Source organism: Cryptomeria japonica, chromosome 8 (assembly GCF_030272615.1).
Source record: "Cryptomeria japonica chromosome 8, Sugi_1.0, whole genome shotgun sequence".
In the NCBI taxonomy this organism is placed as follows: domain Eukaryota; kingdom Viridiplantae; phylum Streptophyta; class Pinopsida; order Cupressales; family Cupressaceae; genus Cryptomeria; species Cryptomeria japonica.
This window is the reverse complement of record NC_081412.1, coordinates 385,731,771-385,748,160: the sequence shown is the minus strand read 5'-3', so window position 1 is coordinate 385,748,160 and position 16,390 is coordinate 385,731,771. Positions and strand designations below refer to the sequence as shown.

Below are 16,390 nucleotides of genomic sequence, written 5' to 3'. Positions count from 1 at the left end.
GTTTGTCTGAAATAATACTTCTGCATTCCAACAAGAAATTCCATAGGCGGGAACCTCTGGGAGGGTTGGTTTCTCGGAAGATTTGGATGGGGTTGCTTCCATTAAGGTATTTATGGTGCAACAACCTTGCCCATTTAAGATGGGGGTTTCTGAACATTCTCCAAACCAACTTGGCTCCCAAGGCTCTCCCTTGATCATGAAGGTTTTTAATGCCAGCCCCTCCTTCCTCTTTAGGTCTGCATATCTTATCCCAAGACAAAAGTGAAATTTTCCTATCTTCATTGGCCCCTTGCCAAAATAATGTTCTGAGATGCTTGTTGAGTTTAGCTTGTTTATTAGAAGATAGATTTTGGCAGGAGAGCAGGTAAATGGGCATAGCTGACAGAACTAATTTAACCAAGGTTGCTTTGCCTGCAGATGATAGCCATCTACCTTTCCAGGTGTTAATCCTAGATTTGATTTTATCCACCAAATTGTCCCACAATTTTGAAGATCTCCTTCCCTTATCCAGGGGGATGCCTAGATATTTGCAGGGGAGGAGCCCCTGCTTGATCTCAAGGACTTTATAGATCTCCTCCCCTAATGTAGGGTCTATGTTAAACATAAAAACTGTCGATTTCTCCAAATTGACCTCTTGACCCGAAGCTAACATATAGGAATTGAGGATGTCTTTGAAGGCGCTCGACTCCTTGGTGCTTCCTTGACCAAAAAGCATCATATCATCAACAAATTGTTGATGGGTAAATGAGGGTAAACCACTGGTAATGGGAATACCTTGGATCCCTCCCTCCTCTTTAGCCTTTGAGATGGATCTCCCAAGGGCTTCTGCCATGATGATGAAGAGGAAAGGGGAAATGGGATCACCTTGCCTCAACCCTCTCGAGCTGCTAAAGAAACCTTCCGGAGTGCCATTAACCATAACAGAGAATTTGGGGGTGGAGATGCATTCAAAAATTAGGTTGATCCAGAATTTGGAGAAGCCAAATGCCTCCAAGCATTTACATAAGAAGCACTAATCAACTTTGTCATAAGCTTTATTTATATCCAATTTGACTAGCATGCTTGGGGCATTATTCAGCTGGACTGAATGGCTGGCTTCTTGGGCAATTATTACCCCATCATAGATTGATCTATCCACTACAAAGCCAGTTTGTTCTTCACTAATGATGAGAGGTAGAAGATTCTGAAGTCTAGCTGCTAGAGTTTTGGTTAGGAGTTTATACAAGGTGTTGCATAGGGCTATATGTCTGAAGTCATTGAAGCTATCTGGTTTTTCTTTTTTTGGGATTAGAGCTAGGAAGGTATTGTTGAGCTCCTTGAGAATCTTCCCTAAGTTCCTAACACCCTCTAAGGCTTCCGTGATCTCTGTCCCCATAAAACCCCAACATTTTTGAAAAAAGCTTGTAGGGAAGCCGTCTGGGCCCAGGGCCTTGTCCGGATTCATCTTCATAAGGGCGGATTTAACCTCCTAAGAGAATTTCTTTAGAAGGCATTTATTGTGGTCATCATTAATGAGTTTTGGAAGATTCCTGATAATATTGAGTTGGCCTCTTAGGTTGGAGCCATCGGTGTTGTTTAGGATATTATCAAAGAACCTTACAGCTTCTAAGGCGATATCGGCCGGTTCAGACATAATGGAGCCTTGACAATTCTTTATACTAGAGATTCGATTAACCCATCTCCTTTACTTGGTGCTATTGTGGAAGAACTTGGTGTTGCAATCCCCATCATTCAACCAAGTCTCCCTTGATTTTTGTCTCCAGTAAATCTCTTCATTTGACATAATCTTTTCATACTCAAAGAGTAATGATTTTTCCTTAAGGAAGAGATGTTCATCCATCCCCTTCTCCAGCACTTCAGTGTTAACATCCTTAAGATCATTTTCTATTGAGAGTTTCTTATCGAAAATATTACCAAAATTAATCCTATTCCACTCCAAGAGCTTCCTCTTGATAAGCTTTAGCTTGTTTGCCATAATAAACATTTTCGAACCTAAGAACACTGAGCCACTCCACCACTTTTCAATTAGGTTTATGATGTTATCATCTCTGAACCACATGCTTTCAAATTTGAAGGGGCATTTTCTAGGAGAGTGATCTGACAATATGTTAAGTTGAAGTGGAAAGTGGTCAGAACCTGATAAAGGAAGAGGCTCTGCTTCCATGGTGTGATTGAACTCCGAGAGCCCCCCATGGATAAAGAACCTATCCAGTTTCTCTGCAATGTTACATAAACCTATCCTTCTGTTGTTCCATGTAAAGGCATTCTCTGTCATCTGGATTTCCATCAGAGAATTCCTATTGATCCAGTGATTGAAGTCTACAGCCGCTAGAGGGAGCTTGATACTGCCTCCTCTTTTGTCTTCTACCTTAGTGATGGCATTGAAGTCTCCACCAATGATACAAACTTCGTTCAGATGAATTCTAAGGAAAGCCTCAAGTTCCAACCAGACCCGAGCTTTGTCCCTATTCTGGATAGGACCATAAACGTTGATCAAATTAAATCTAAGCTTGTTGTTTTAGCTTGCTACTATTCCTCCTATCCAGTTTTGCTTAATCTCTAATGGTGAGAACGAAATAAATCTAGAGTCCCAGATGATTGCTAAGCCTCTTGAGGCTCCCAAGGCAGGGGAATGCTTCAACTTTCGGAAGCCTAGTTTCTTATCAAAAAGGGCGATCTCAGAGGAGTTCATTTTAGTTTCTTGGATTAAAATTATGTTTGGTTTTGATTCAGAAATGCAGCGCCTTAAGATGCACTGTTTGTTAGGGGCATTCATACCCCTAACATTCCATGTTATGATTTTCATGGCTCTATGGGGAGGATCTTCCCCTCCCTTGCATTAAAAAGAGATGAAATTTTGGGCTGACCCCTCGCTTCCCCATCCTTAGCTCTTAGTTCAACAAGGGATCTTCTACCTCTTTTCTTAAAAAGCTTGGCGCAGTCAGGAGAGACCTTGCTCTCATCAAAGATATGAATGCCTAGAGTGTTTGGATTTTCATTTTCCATATTGTCCAGTGTTATAAAGAGTTCTTCTGTTTCTTAATTGACTCTGGCATTTTCCAATAGATACATAGAGTTCCATTTGTCTTTCCAATTCCTCAGCATCACAGACCTCATCTACAAATTGTTCCATTAGGTCGTTGACTACTTCTTCCCCTACAAAATTGGCAATGACGTTAATTTCCTTAGCTACTCGTTCATTCTCACATTCTGCAATTGCTTCAGAATCAATCTTCAGGGGTGGATGGCATTCCTCTACCTCCTTAATGCCCTCCCCATTTGAGACTTGAAAGGATGGATGACCCTGCCTAGAATCTATTCCCATTGACGAGGAACAACTTTCCTCCTCCCTTGATTGCACAAAGGGGGTAGGTTTAACTGTTGGGAAGACCCCAAGGTTCTCAACATCTTTGGTTGGGTGTGAGAACTAGAAGATGAATATTTAACTAGTTCTAGCTGATCCTTCTGAGGGGGCAACTCACTAATCTCGCCTTCTTCCAAGTCCGGGTCACTGATCTTAGAATCAGCTATGGGTGGCCTACTCATAGCCAGCGATGGGGGGAGAAGGGGACATGGGATCTTGGTGAGGGAGCAATTAGGAGAGGATTGATGACATCGGTTCTCTCAAGGATAAGAGGGATGATGTTTAGTTTTAGCCTCAAGGTCTTCCATAGTAAAACCCCCCCCTGCCAGAAAATTGAGTGAGATGCCCACATCCTTGAGAACTGACCTAGGGTGAGGCATCTCAGAAGAGAATTTCCTTGGGATATTTTCTTCGATAGGGCCATTATAAAAGGATAATTCTAGGGTTATACTACAGTTATCACATATAAGTGTGATGGGCACTAAAGTTTTAATGTTGATATTCATGTTAATGATAAGAATCTGGTTAAAGAAGCTAAGAGGTGTTTTTTTAACCTCAACAAATTTCCCAATTTTATTGCCTATAATTCTTAAGAAATCATTATTTCACAATTCTACTGGTAATTTATCAATTGAAATTGCTCTATTAACCATGCAAGATTTTAATCGAGATGGGAGAAAGAGGGGTTGCCATTCCCAGCAATCTAAACCGAAACCCTTGTATGTCAATATGTCCCCATACAACAGTCTATTTCTCAAACCCTGATTACCGCATTCAATAGCAAAGAAATTATTAGGAAGGAAGTCGATTTTTACCTGGTTATTGAAAGAAGAAGACAACCAGTTAGCAATTTGCTCTGACGGGATCCCCCAGCCCTTCCATCGGGCAAAGATCATGCGTTCTTTGCAATGCATTTGATACATGGACTGGGTTTGAGTATCGATTTCAATCACCGACCCTCTTGAAGAAGCTGTAGGATTTGTTGGTGAGTCCACCTTAGGATGCTTAACGTCCTTTGCTTTTTGATGATTCATGATAAAATGGCTGCCTAGGGTTTCCTTACCCTTTGTCCATAATTTAGAGGAATTTCGTGTAGGAGTGATAATTCGGTCACATGAATTTTCTGGATGGTTAGTTTTACAAAACCCTCCTCCCGGTAATGCTTGGGATTCTGGCTATAGCAATTTGGTTGACCTAATGCCCGTTTATTTCTGTGTCTAACCATCTGCCAGTTCCGATCCTAGCCTTCGCAGGGAAGAGGGGGAGCCCTAACCATTTTAGTCACAAAATATTTTGTTTTTGCAAAGAATCCTCTTGTTCGTGAGTCCGAGAAGCAGCCATACCAGGTATCTCGACCCGAAAGTTGTTAGCCAGAACAAAGAACTGGTTAGCGAAGCCCCATTGGGTACCCAGCGGTGGTCTTGAAAAAGTGGTTATCGATGCTCTGCTTTGGTCTTTCACTCTTGAAAAAGTGGTTATCGATGCTCTGCTTCGGTCTTTCGCTCGTAGAGCCATTTTTTCTTTATATAATTGAAAAGATTGTTACTAACTCTAAACAACTTAATAAAAAATAAAAAATTGTTGGGAAAATAATATTTTTAAGCAAGCGTCTGTGTTTTGTTCTTCAAAACGCCAAGAACTAACTTGTATCCAAATTCACCAGGGACTGGCGCATGTCTTCCAAATCATCCAAGTAGGTACTAACGTGATAAATTGGAAAATTTTCAAATGAAATGGCGAAGAAGCCTGCCTACTGCAACAACAAGGAGCAGGATTCTCCTGCGGTGCGCGTCTACACTGTCTGTGATGAATCGAGGTGCCGTACATTCCTTTCTGTAACTAATAACGAAACGCCCCTTTGGATTCGTGGATGATATTTTAACTTGAAACAACACACTAGCATTTTGCCTTTTCTCATTTTCATTCTCAAATGGAAATTGTCGCATAAATTAAACCCATGGGAATTGGTTGATTTCAATTCACACCAGAGCTGAGGGGAATACCGACCATTTTGAAATACTTAACTTACAATCTGTTTGAAAACCCACACTAAATTACAATCATTTTTTCAATTAAAAAATTCTATCTTGCCTAGAAAACGATATGCTAGAGTCGACAACTCAAACAAGTTGCTGAACTGCTACTTCGCAGCTCGGATGTAATTCTCATTTAATAAACTAAACTCCTGGAAGAGAATGTATGGGTCTATGGATGCTTCGGGAGCATCAGGAGGCCTCTGCATTCTATGGAAATCCATATAAGGGTCAGATTATCATGGTAGCAAAACAACTTAATTGGATAGCCTGCTCCTTTAACTCTTTTCAGGAAAACCTAAAAGAGTTTCTCATTAATTTGTATGGTCCAAAGTCTAAACAGCCCATAAGAAAAAGGAAGACATGGGAGGAAATTGCAGTGCAATTCAGATGGTGAGGTATTTAAAATGTGTTGGGAAGGGGTATGGGATTTCAATGCTATGACATGTTCTTAAGAGAAGTAAGTCCTCCAAATTTGAGTTAGAGTTTAACCATTTTATCGCAGGTAATGGGCGATCCCCAAAACAGGTAAGTTTTCTTGGAAAATAGAAGGTTTCTGTTGTTGCAATATGGTGAAAAGAGAAGAATTTTGGTGTCATAAGAGTGGCTGAACAGTTTACAACCTAAATGTCTTGGCGTGAGATCGTTGAGGTGAAATCAAATTCTTCCCTTGAAAAAAAAATTCTTTTACGTTTGAGTTGATGTGGCTCAAGATCCTCAAATCTAAGGTCGAGAAATGGCAGTAGGACGACCCCTCTCATTTTGGATTCCAAATGTTCGGCTTTGCTCAGAAACTCAAGTATATTTAAAACTGTCTGAAAGTCTGGAATAGAAAAGTATTTGGAAATATCTTCCTGGAAAAATAAATGCTGGAAAGGGAAGTAGAAGATGTTAACCAAAAGATTCAATTAGAGGGTTTCACAGATCATCTACTCCTTCGAGAATCAGAAATTTTGAGTCAGGTGGAAGAGTGTTATGCTATAGAAGAAATCTTTGGGAGACAGAACTTTAAAGAGAAATGGATTAAGAAAGATGAATGGAACTCTTGTTACTTCCACCAATCAATAGCAGCCCATAGCAAGCCAAAGAGTAAGCAGTATGTGTTGGAGTTATTTGTTCAACCCCACAAGCCCATGAATCATCTACAAGCAAAGCACTTGTCACAAGTGGAGATGAAACACGAATAATTTGCTCAACAATCTGAGGATTGTATATTGATGCACAAGAATATATGCTACAATGAATGAATGAAACCCTAGATGAAAGATTAAATTAATAAGTGCCATGTGTCGAATGAGACAACTTAAACTATTATTAGCCTAATCTTGTAAAAAGAGAAAGCACCTAAGTTTAGCTTAAGTGAATAAAATAATAAGGACCTAATTATAGAATTAATTAGATAATATCCAAATTATTCCACACCACCCTTTAAGATTAACTTGGGGATAAGCTAAAGAGCTAATGATGAATGCAAAGATGCAAGCATAAATGGGTCCTGACAATAAGGGCCTGATTAGGTACCCATGTACAAACCAATACAACTCTCACAAACAGAGAAAAGAAGAAAACCCCCTCTCCAAAAGGAAGAAAAGAAATAGAAAAGAGTACATGTGACGAGAATGAAGGACTCAAGATGCTCCCCCCCCCCCCCCCCCCAAGTATTGCATCGTTTACATAAGTACAATCAATATCCCCCCATAGGAAAGAAAAATAGAGACAATGTATCCTCGTATCCTCCCCATAAGAGAGAAGCTCCAATGTCGAAGATGAAGGCTCGAGGACAAATGCTGATGAAGATCCAAGAGTGGCAAACCACATTCACCTCTTTAGGAAGAAAAAAATCTAATGGTCAAGGTAGAAGCAACTCCATGAAAGGAGATGGAAGGAATAGTCTCATGATGTGTGCCATGTAAAACTGCTCAACTATCCACATGTTTGAATCAAGATATACCAAATCAAATGAGACAACTCAAACAACTATGAAGATATCTGATGAATAATTGGTAAAGGCACTGAAGATGAGATGGCAAGAATGCTCAAGCTATCGTCAAAGAGGAATGGAATATCCTTAATCATGTCCCCAATGTTTGGAGTGTGTGATGTATCAAATAACCTTGCAATATCTGACAAGTACTCATCCCGCAAAGTAGAAATTGGAAGGGAACTATCAACCTATTGAAGTTAACTGATCTCTAATAAAGTATGAGGTGGAGGAGGTACAACATAAGTCTCAGGAACCACGTTGGTTGATGGAAGCTCACAAAGGTTCAAGTGACCAAACCTGTCCTTAGATTTCTAATCCACTCTAGATGCATGAGAGTGAGGACCAATCAATGGAACTGCATGCTCGGTGGGAGCAAAATGAGAGAACTCATATAAGCGAAATGCATGATCAACACTGTTGACTGCAATGAGCTCTTTACTATGCAGGTCTTTGATAAACATTGAATCAGGTGTGGACTCAACTGTCTTACCTTGCCCACTATGAGTAATCTGATTTATGGAAAGGAGATTGGAAGATAATGAAGGGACACAAAGTAAATTGTGAAATTCGCCATCATCAACCTCTATAGAACCCCTCCCAGTAACACTCGTATAAGTGTTATTACCCATCAAAATGTGTGGTAAAGTACAAGGCTTGTATGAAGAGAACATACCCATAGATGAAGCCATATGATGAGAAGCTCCTGAATCAAGAAGCCACCTGTGGGACTGAAGATGTGATGATGCAAAGGGAGCATGGCCCTTCATTTTGTCTTCAGCAAAAGCCATAGAGGATGATTTGATATGTGCAGCTCCTAGAGTGGTGGAAGAGGATGTACTAGATGAAGGCAACTAAATATTGTGCTTCTGGAGAAGATGTGTCATTAATCTTTTTTGCATAACACCGATGCTCATCATGTCCTATCTTAGTGCAATATGCACACTTCAATTTATCCTTCTTTGGTGAAGACCTCTTAGGAGAGGAAGAAGAATTCGAAGAATCCTGTGATTGTGATTCCTTGGGCTGTCATGTGACTTGGAATCCTTGTGTTTCTATTTCTTGCTTTTCCATGTGAAGCCTTCTAGTCTTTGGCACTTTGGTGCCCAGTGATGTAAGAAGAGCCTGTGATTTGGAAGATGACAATTTGCCCATTTGAGCCAATTCTGCTTGCTCTCGAGTGAGGGATGAAGCAAACTCTTCAAGTGAAGGCATGGTGAATTGGGTACCAGGGGCATCTCAAGTGGCATGAAAGGTAGACACAAAAATTGAATAATTAGGACCAAGCTTGGCAAGGATGGAGAGAATCAATTGAGAGCCTCTTTTTGAATACCACACTGCTACAATTGCAATTTGACAGACTTGAGTTTAGTGAAGAAGTCTTGGATCTTGTCAAAATTTGTAGGATTCAAGTCAATAAACTCATTCTCCAATTGAAATCCCTTCAACGTATCTTGCTTCCCAAACAAAGACTCTAATGTAGTCCAGATCTGATTGGGTGTGGTGCAAGATTCAACATGACAGAGAAGATCTAGAGACAGACATGCATAATGTTCCAAAAGATTTATTACACCTATTAAACCATTTTCTCTTCTCATCAGCACCAATAGGCTCAAGTTCTATACCCATGGTCACTCTATATAGCCCTTGTTTCTTTAGATTAATTTCCATTTGCTTTTTCCAACTATAGTAGTTGAATGGAGTGAGGGGAGTAACTTGATTTGGATCTATGATATATGAATGAAAAAAGTACACAAATGGACTGATACAACAATATATGCCCTCTCAATGCCAAAAAATTTCACTTGGATATCAAAAAATACTTGATTCGCATGTTTTTCGAGAAAGGATCCCAAAAACTAAGATCTGACATTTGATAAAAATAGTAGATACTTGGTGAATTTTGGAAAAATGGGATTGAGATCTGTGTAGAGGACTAAAACAGCTTTTCGATTTCGCAAGAATCGTTCAAAATAGAGTCTGGACGTGAAAGTTATGGCCCTCCAAGTGCAAACAACTATATCTGACTTTAGAGGCCCGCAGAACCTTCCAAGAGAAAAAATCTGCAAAAAAATCCAGCACCATTGAATTGGGCTTAGAACTAACTTTCTGACGATATAAATTTTTTGAAAAATGGACACCATATGCCCGATTTATAGCCAAATTACCAAATCTGCTCCAAAAAGGGCTTGAAATGCAAACAGGGGCAAAAAAGGTCAGCTCTTGGTTGTATGAGGGCCTGCTGGGTGATATTAGCAAGAGAATATTTTAGGCATGTGGAATATTCCCCTCTAGATGGAATATTCTCTCCCAAAAATACCTTGCTGGAATATGTTTTTTGAAAACAAAATATTCTATTTAAAAAAAAACTTGCTCGATGGGGCATTGGAATATTCCTTTAGAATATTCTTCAAGCTAGACTGTCGTCGTATGGGCTTGCTGGGCTGGCGTGTGCAGGTATGGCTTGCACAAGCTTGAAAAGCCTGTTTTTGACTTTTTTGCAATGATTTTTAATTTTTTTTTCTTGTAAACTTGAAATATTTTGCTGGCACAGGATTTTATGGCTGATGTAGGTTCTGATGTAGAGGCTGTATGTAAAAACGTGCCTAGACCTCAAAAGATGCCCTAATTTTTCCTATCACTAATTTTGGCATTTGGATAGGTAATCTTGGGGTTTTTGACCACTCTTATTGCAATGGTGAGGTCAATTCCGCTCCAAAGTGCCCAAAATGTTTGCTATTCGCCAAATTTTGCCTTGATTTTTGTGTCCTTAGGAAAAAAATCCAAAACTTTAACTACTTGAGAATTGTATATTGATGTGCAAAAAGATGTCTTACAATGAATGAATGAATCTTCTTAAAAAGGATGAATGAAACCCTAGATGCAAACCCTAATGAAAGGTTAAATTAGCTAGTGCCAAGTGTCACAATCATAATGAATGAGACAACTTAAGCTATTAATAGCCTAATGCAATAAAAGGAAAAAGCACTTAAGTTTGGCTTAAGTGAATAAATTAATAAGTACCTAATTATAGAATGAATTAGATAATGCTCAAAATTCCAAATTACTCCAATAGTATCAAAGATATGGCAAGATCCAGATTGTCTAATCCAAATGAGATAAGATGGCAGGTAGTTAAATTCTTTTATGAGCTCTAACAGTGTCAGGTGCTTTGGAGGTAGCTGAAAGAATTCGCTTTTTAGAAGTAATACCTTGGTTAATTGATGAGCATTAGAATGAAATACTTCTTAAAGCCTTCATTTTGGAGGAGGTGCTCTAAGTCATTCTCTCTCCTCAAGGGGAAAAAATGCCTTGGTTGGATGGTTTCCAAGCAGGTTTCCTCCATGCTTACTAGGATATGCAAGTCTAAAATTTTCTTCATTAATGTCTCTCCCTATTCTCAATTGAGGATCAAGCAGGCCTTGGCTTTCCAATCTGAGACTCCTTCGAGTAAGTGTCTTGGCATTCCCTTTTTCATAGGGGTGGGGAGAGCTCTTTTGTGGAAGGAAATGATAAAGAAAAATCAGAAGCAGCTATTGGTTGGAAAAGTCAAATGGTTGAAGTTTGGTGGGGAGGTTGATGAAGAAGATATTCAATTCCTCATTTATATGTTTTTGGTTCTTCAAGTTTGTGAGGATATTTTGAAGAAAATGACTGGCCTTTGTAGGATTTTTTATGGCAAGGCAATACTAATGATGGGAAGTTCCACTTGCTGAGTTGGGACGAAGTGTGTAGGGAAAATCAGCAAGGCAGTGTAGGGTTGAAGGATTTTGACCTTCGCAATAAATCTCTTGGGGCAAAATTGGCATAGAGGATATTGACAAAGAAAGAAGAAGCCTTTGTTTATTCTTCTTTGGGGTAAATACTTGGATTCAATAGATCCTATTAACCTTTTTATTCTGCTTACCCTCCCTTGAGGCTCTTCTATCTAGAATTTCATTGCCAAATCCCAAGAATCGGTGGGATTTCAGCTTTCTCGGGATATTGGTGATAGTACTTTAGCAAATTTTTGTGGTGATTCTTGGGTGGGTCAACCACCATAGCAATTTTGCTAGACTTGTTGAAGCTTGTAGTTTTTTGGAGAATTGATGGGAAAAAATTTAAAGACCTTTGATGAAAAGGATGTTTGGGTAGGATCAAAACATACTGAAAGGTGTTTGATTCTCTTCCTTTCCACGTATTCATAAATAATGTTAGTCAAATGACTCAAATCTTCTCAAGGACTCGATAATTCTCATCTTATCTAGAGATGACTTTTGGCAATGTAGAGATTTTCCTCCTCTAAAGGATTGACTGGCTGATTTGATTTGGAGTAAACATGACCCTCAAAAATTTAATGCCTTTGTTTGGTTGGCTAATTTGAATAGGATTCCAACTTTTATAATTTGAGAAAATGAGGTTTTATAGTTCTGATCCAATGCTGTCTATGCAAGAGAGATGAGGAATCTGTTGGACATCTATTTCTCCATTGTGGTTAGGTGGCTAAACTTTGTCAAGCTCTTTTGGTGAAATTGGAAATGCAGTGGGTTTTCCAAAAGCCTCTTAGTCAAAATATTTGCAGTTGGACAAAAGGCATTGGGAACTTAGGGCTGCTTTGGAAGAGTGTGCTAGTGTTGACCTTGGGTAAATGGCAAACAAAGGATAAGGTGGTTGAGTGAGTATCACAAAAAGTCCTAAGTTAAACATTACACTTTAGAGTGCTCTCACTTGAGTTTAGCATAGGGGAGATAGAGTCAGCGCATTGGTAATGGAAAAAGATGAATGCAAAAGTTGCCACCCAAACAAATTAATAAAGCCTACAAGGGGGAAGTTAACTTGGATGCACATTGGTATTGTAACCAATCATGTGGCAAATCATTGTTAGAAGGAGAGGAGGAGCAACTTTTGCCAAATATTTGGAGGAATAATTGGTCATCCATTTGGAAAGCAAATCTGGACCACATGAATGGAAGACAAAGTGGCTAGTTACATGTTTCGACCAATGTAAAGAGATATAGACATATACATATATAGATAGAGAGGAGAGTGACAAAGAAGAAATAAGTAATTATCAAATAGCCAAATGGTCAAATTTTGTTAACTTTGAAGGTTCATGCACAAGCTATGTGCTTGAAAGGAATATAATGGTAATAGAAATATTATGCATATTCTTTTCTTAAATTTGTTGATTATCTTAAACATAATGATGCTTTAATAATATATATCAAGTATGTTTAGTTTTGTGTGCACAAGGGCCCTTAAAGTAGTAAATCTTTGCATGCATTCATTAACATGTAAACTTCAATAATAATAGGGCTTTTGCAAGTTTTTGAAACAATTCCTAGGGAGTGTTGTGCTTTGGGTGAGCTCTCAAGCCCCTTCAGGATTTGAGTGATTGTAATGTCCCCTTGTTGAAATATGATTTTTTAATAATAATAATTATAAACTAAAATATAAGAGAATAAATAATAAAATTAATATAATTAAAAATTAGTTAAGTTTAATGAATGGTTGTTGTCGACATAATTTGCCTATTGTTATGTTTGATAATATTTGTTATCCGACAAGGTATTAATCAATTGTATTGAGTGGGTTGTCAGTCTCAGGTAGTTATGTGTCAGTTGGTTGACGGTTGTGTACCTCTCGGCAATCGTCGGGTCCTTTAAATATGTCGTGTATTGTCAAGGAAGTGGCATGGTATTGTCAAATCTATTGTAATCCTTGGCCGACCATCTTTGGTCTCTTATTTGTAATAATTGAATGTGCGAATAAAGATATATTTTACTGCTGTGTCTGGTATGCATTGTAATGTACATTATTATTTCCTGTATTTAATTTACCAGTTGTAGCGGTAAACATTTTGGCGCCGTTGTCTTAAAAGAAGTCAGGTCAGCCTTGAGTTATTCATGTCCGTAGATCCCATCAAAGGTGAGAAGAGGCCACAGGGTGGTCAAGACCAAGCGATTAGGTGATCTGTCGACCCTCGGTCAGAGGGAGCACGGAGACGAGTCAAAGCTTGGAAGTACTTGGAGTGTTGGGACGCTGGAGGTGGACGTGTAGAGGACGCAAGCGTGTCTGAGAATGCAAGGAAAGCACGAGAACGTAGCGGTCGGAACAGTTCACTCAGGTTTGACACACTTGGAAGTACTCGAAGTGTTGGGGACGCTGAAGGTGGACGCGTAGAGGACGCCTGCGTGGCCGAGAGTGCAGGGAAAGCACCAGAACGTAGCGGTCGAAACAGTCCACCTAGGTTCGGTACACAAGGCAAATAGACACGTACCTTCCGAGTGAAAACAATGTTGAACACCTAGGAGAAGCAGAAATTGCTGAAGTTCACGGGAGACGGATCGAAGGACCCGGTACAACATTGCAAAACGTACATAACCATTTGGGAGGCAAATGGCCAAGATGACAGGGACTACTGGCTGAAGGCATTTCTCGCCACCCTTCGGGGGATCGCCATTGACTGGTACACAGACCTCGATGCCCAACACAAGACGAGATGGAGTGATCTGAAGTGGCCGTTCCAGGAGGAATTCAAACTCTTGAGGGATGATAATGAGATTGTGGCCGAAATCTATAATACTAAGCAAGGGAAAAATGAGAGTGTACGCGCTTACAACCGTAGGCCCAAAGAACTGTTGAACAAGAGGAAAACCAGCCAGCCGACGGGTTGAAGAAGAGGTGGTTCACGGAGGGATTGATACCCTCATTGCACAAGAAGATGAAAGTAGTGTCTTCGTCCTCATACGCCAATGCGTACAATCGAGCGATGGACATCGAGAGTGAAAATAAAACCTCCTCTCGAGAGAAGAGGAAGACTGATGATGATGAGAGCACCGAAGGTAGCAGTGATGAAGAATCCAAAACCGTATGAGCCCTTCAACAGGATATGTTGAGAATGATGAAAGAATTGAAGGCTGAGAAAGGAACCAGCAATGAAGGTAATGCACTATGGTGTATTGAGTGCAAAAGGGAGGGGCACATGAAAGGTAATTGTCCTAGAAATATGTTTTGTGAAATTTGCCAAGTGCTGGGGCATTCAATCAAGGAGTGCCCGTACAATTTGAAGATGAGAAGTACACAAGTACTCTTCACACAGGGAGAGTCCAACCCATCAAAATCACAGAATGTATTGCCAAGTGGTTATGGAAATCAACGAGGGCGAAACTAAATACAGTACGACTCCAAAGGACGTCCTATCATATAGTGTCGACAATGTAGTGAATGGGGACACTTTGCGAGAGACTGCCATAACAAGAAAGACAACACACAATTATTGTGCAAATGGTGTGGACCAAGTGACCATGAAGACACCAACTGCCCGAATCAGAAGGGTATTAATATGCTGGATGTGGAGGAACAAGAGGACATAGTTTTGGCAATCACAAGAGCACAATCAAAGAAGGCGATGTATTCAAACTTTGGTGCGGAAAAGGAACAAGCCGAAGTAGAACAAGTGTTGGCAAAGGAACAAGTAATTTCAATGTAACTGCAAGTATGTCATTGCGGGAGTCAGAGAAGAACATAGTCCGACAGGTGCTACAAAAAACAACACCCATCAAGGTGGCAGACCTTCTTCAAACTATGCCGCAACTGAGAATGGAAATTGCCAACACAGTCAGTGACGACACAGTCATCCAAAAACAATGTAAGCCACACGAGGAGGAACTGACGGGAAAACCATCAGCTGAAGGGAATGAGTACAGTAGTCCAATGTTGTTGACGGCGAGCATCGGGAGGAAGCCGACGGTCGTCGAGATGGAAATAATGGGGAAGAAGTTGACAAACACCATTATCGATGGAGGCTCGGGAGTAAATGTACTAGCAAAAGACACATGGAAATGTCTGGGGAAGCCGAAGCTTTGGCCACCAACCTTCCACTTGGTAGGTGGCGACCAACACGACATCTAGCCATTGGGAACATTGATGGCACAAAAAGTAATGATTGGGACACAACAATTTTTCTTGGACTTTGTAGTCATCCGGTTACAGAAGAAGGCGTATGATGCACTCCTCGGGAGGGGATGGTTGATCACTGCCAAGGCGAATCATAACTGGAAGCGAAACACACTCTCGATTGAGAGTGACGGGAGGAAGCACATCATTGACTTGAGGAACCAGGCGGTGAGTGAAGAATTGGCACCCGCAGACTTTGAGTTTGAGGATGGAGAGTTAGGTATGGATGAAGGGAGGAAAGGCATGAAACCCAACGATGAAGTGGTGCTCGAACTGGATGATTGCTTTGAGGATGAGACGAGTTCTCTTAATGGATTATTTCACTGGCAGATAGAGGATTATGAAGCCTTCCAACCCGACTGTAACATGCTACAGATTGGTGAAATTGAGGAAGTGCAGTGTCCAACAGGCTCGAAGGAATTGTATGGGGTTAGGCTATATGAGAAGGAGAAAAAAAGTTGCAGATTAATGAAGCATGTCATTATTATGCTATAGGGGGGTTGTATGAGAGAAGGCTGTACAAGTTGAAAGCACATCATCCGTACAACAAATCCGTATGGAATTTGGAAGTACACCATTTACCTCAAAAGGATCTGTACGCCCTGCGGAATACTACTGAAGAAGAGTTCCGTACCACAAATCCGTACAGAGGTGAAATTTAGAAAAGCCACACAGACAAACTGTACATTGGCAGGGTCCGGGGTTGGACGAAGGGAATAAGGCTCAACCTGTACAAAGGAGTCCGTACAGAAGGAGAGACGAAGGCAAGTAAAGACCAAGACGACATCACATCAAACTACCAAGAGGAAATTACCATTGTACGAACATCAAACTGACAGGAGGGAATCACCGTACGGACATCAAACCGCCATGAGGGAATCACCATACGGACATCAAACCGCCATGAGGGAATTACCATCATACGGACATCAAACTGCCATGAGGGAATCACCACCGTACAACCACCTTCTCCTTGCCATGTACATCACCTCATAACCGTACGACATTATTGTGGAATAATCGTACGGACTTCACGGTGGTCATTGCTTTGTATTGTACAACTTTCAGCTCATT

General features: G+C 40.3%; 2 protein-coding genes across 6 annotated transcripts in view; one reads left to right on the top strand and one right to left on the bottom strand.

The window, feature by feature from the left end:
• Positions 1-1,684: 1,684 nt before the first annotated feature.
• On the bottom strand, positions 1,685-3,325 carry LOC131857673 (uncharacterized). Its single transcript, XM_059210373.1, has 2 exons — positions 3,071-3,325; positions 1,685-2,470 (listed from the first exon to the last, which is right to left on the bottom strand). Exons 1-2 carry the CDS (start codon positions 3,323-3,325, stop codon positions 1,685-1,687), a joined length of 1,041 nt encoding a protein of 346 aa, XP_059066356.1.
• An 872-nt stretch (positions 3,326-4,197) lies between these two features.
• LOC131066852 (uncharacterized) overlaps positions 4,198-16,390 on the top strand; it is a 150,132-nt gene continuing 137,939 nt past the window's right edge. The window contains exons 1-2 of one of the 5 annotated variants that reach the window (XM_058001724.2): positions 4,198-4,349; positions 5,028-5,180. In XM_058001724.2, coding sequence (XP_057857707.2) covers positions 5,098-5,180 — 83 coding nt within the window. In that variant the 5' untranslated portion in view covers positions 4,198-4,349; positions 5,028-5,097. Of the gene's footprint in view, positions 4,350-4,469; positions 4,839-4,912; positions 5,181-16,390 lie in introns of those variants that run through there. The other 4 variants (XM_058001722.2, XM_058001726.2, XM_058001725.2 and 1 more) reach the window with 4 other exon arrangements.

Bases quoted from the DNA above. Each gene is read 5' to 3' on its own strand.
- LOC131857673 (XM_059210373.1), bottom strand. From the start codon at position 3,325: ATGGGAATAGATTCTAGGCAGGGTCATCCATCCTTTCAAGTCTCAAAT. The intron at 2,471-3,070 runs GTATCTATTGGA...GGTCCTATCCAG, and splicing joins AAAGACAAATGGAACTCTAT to AATAGGGACAAAGCTCGGGT.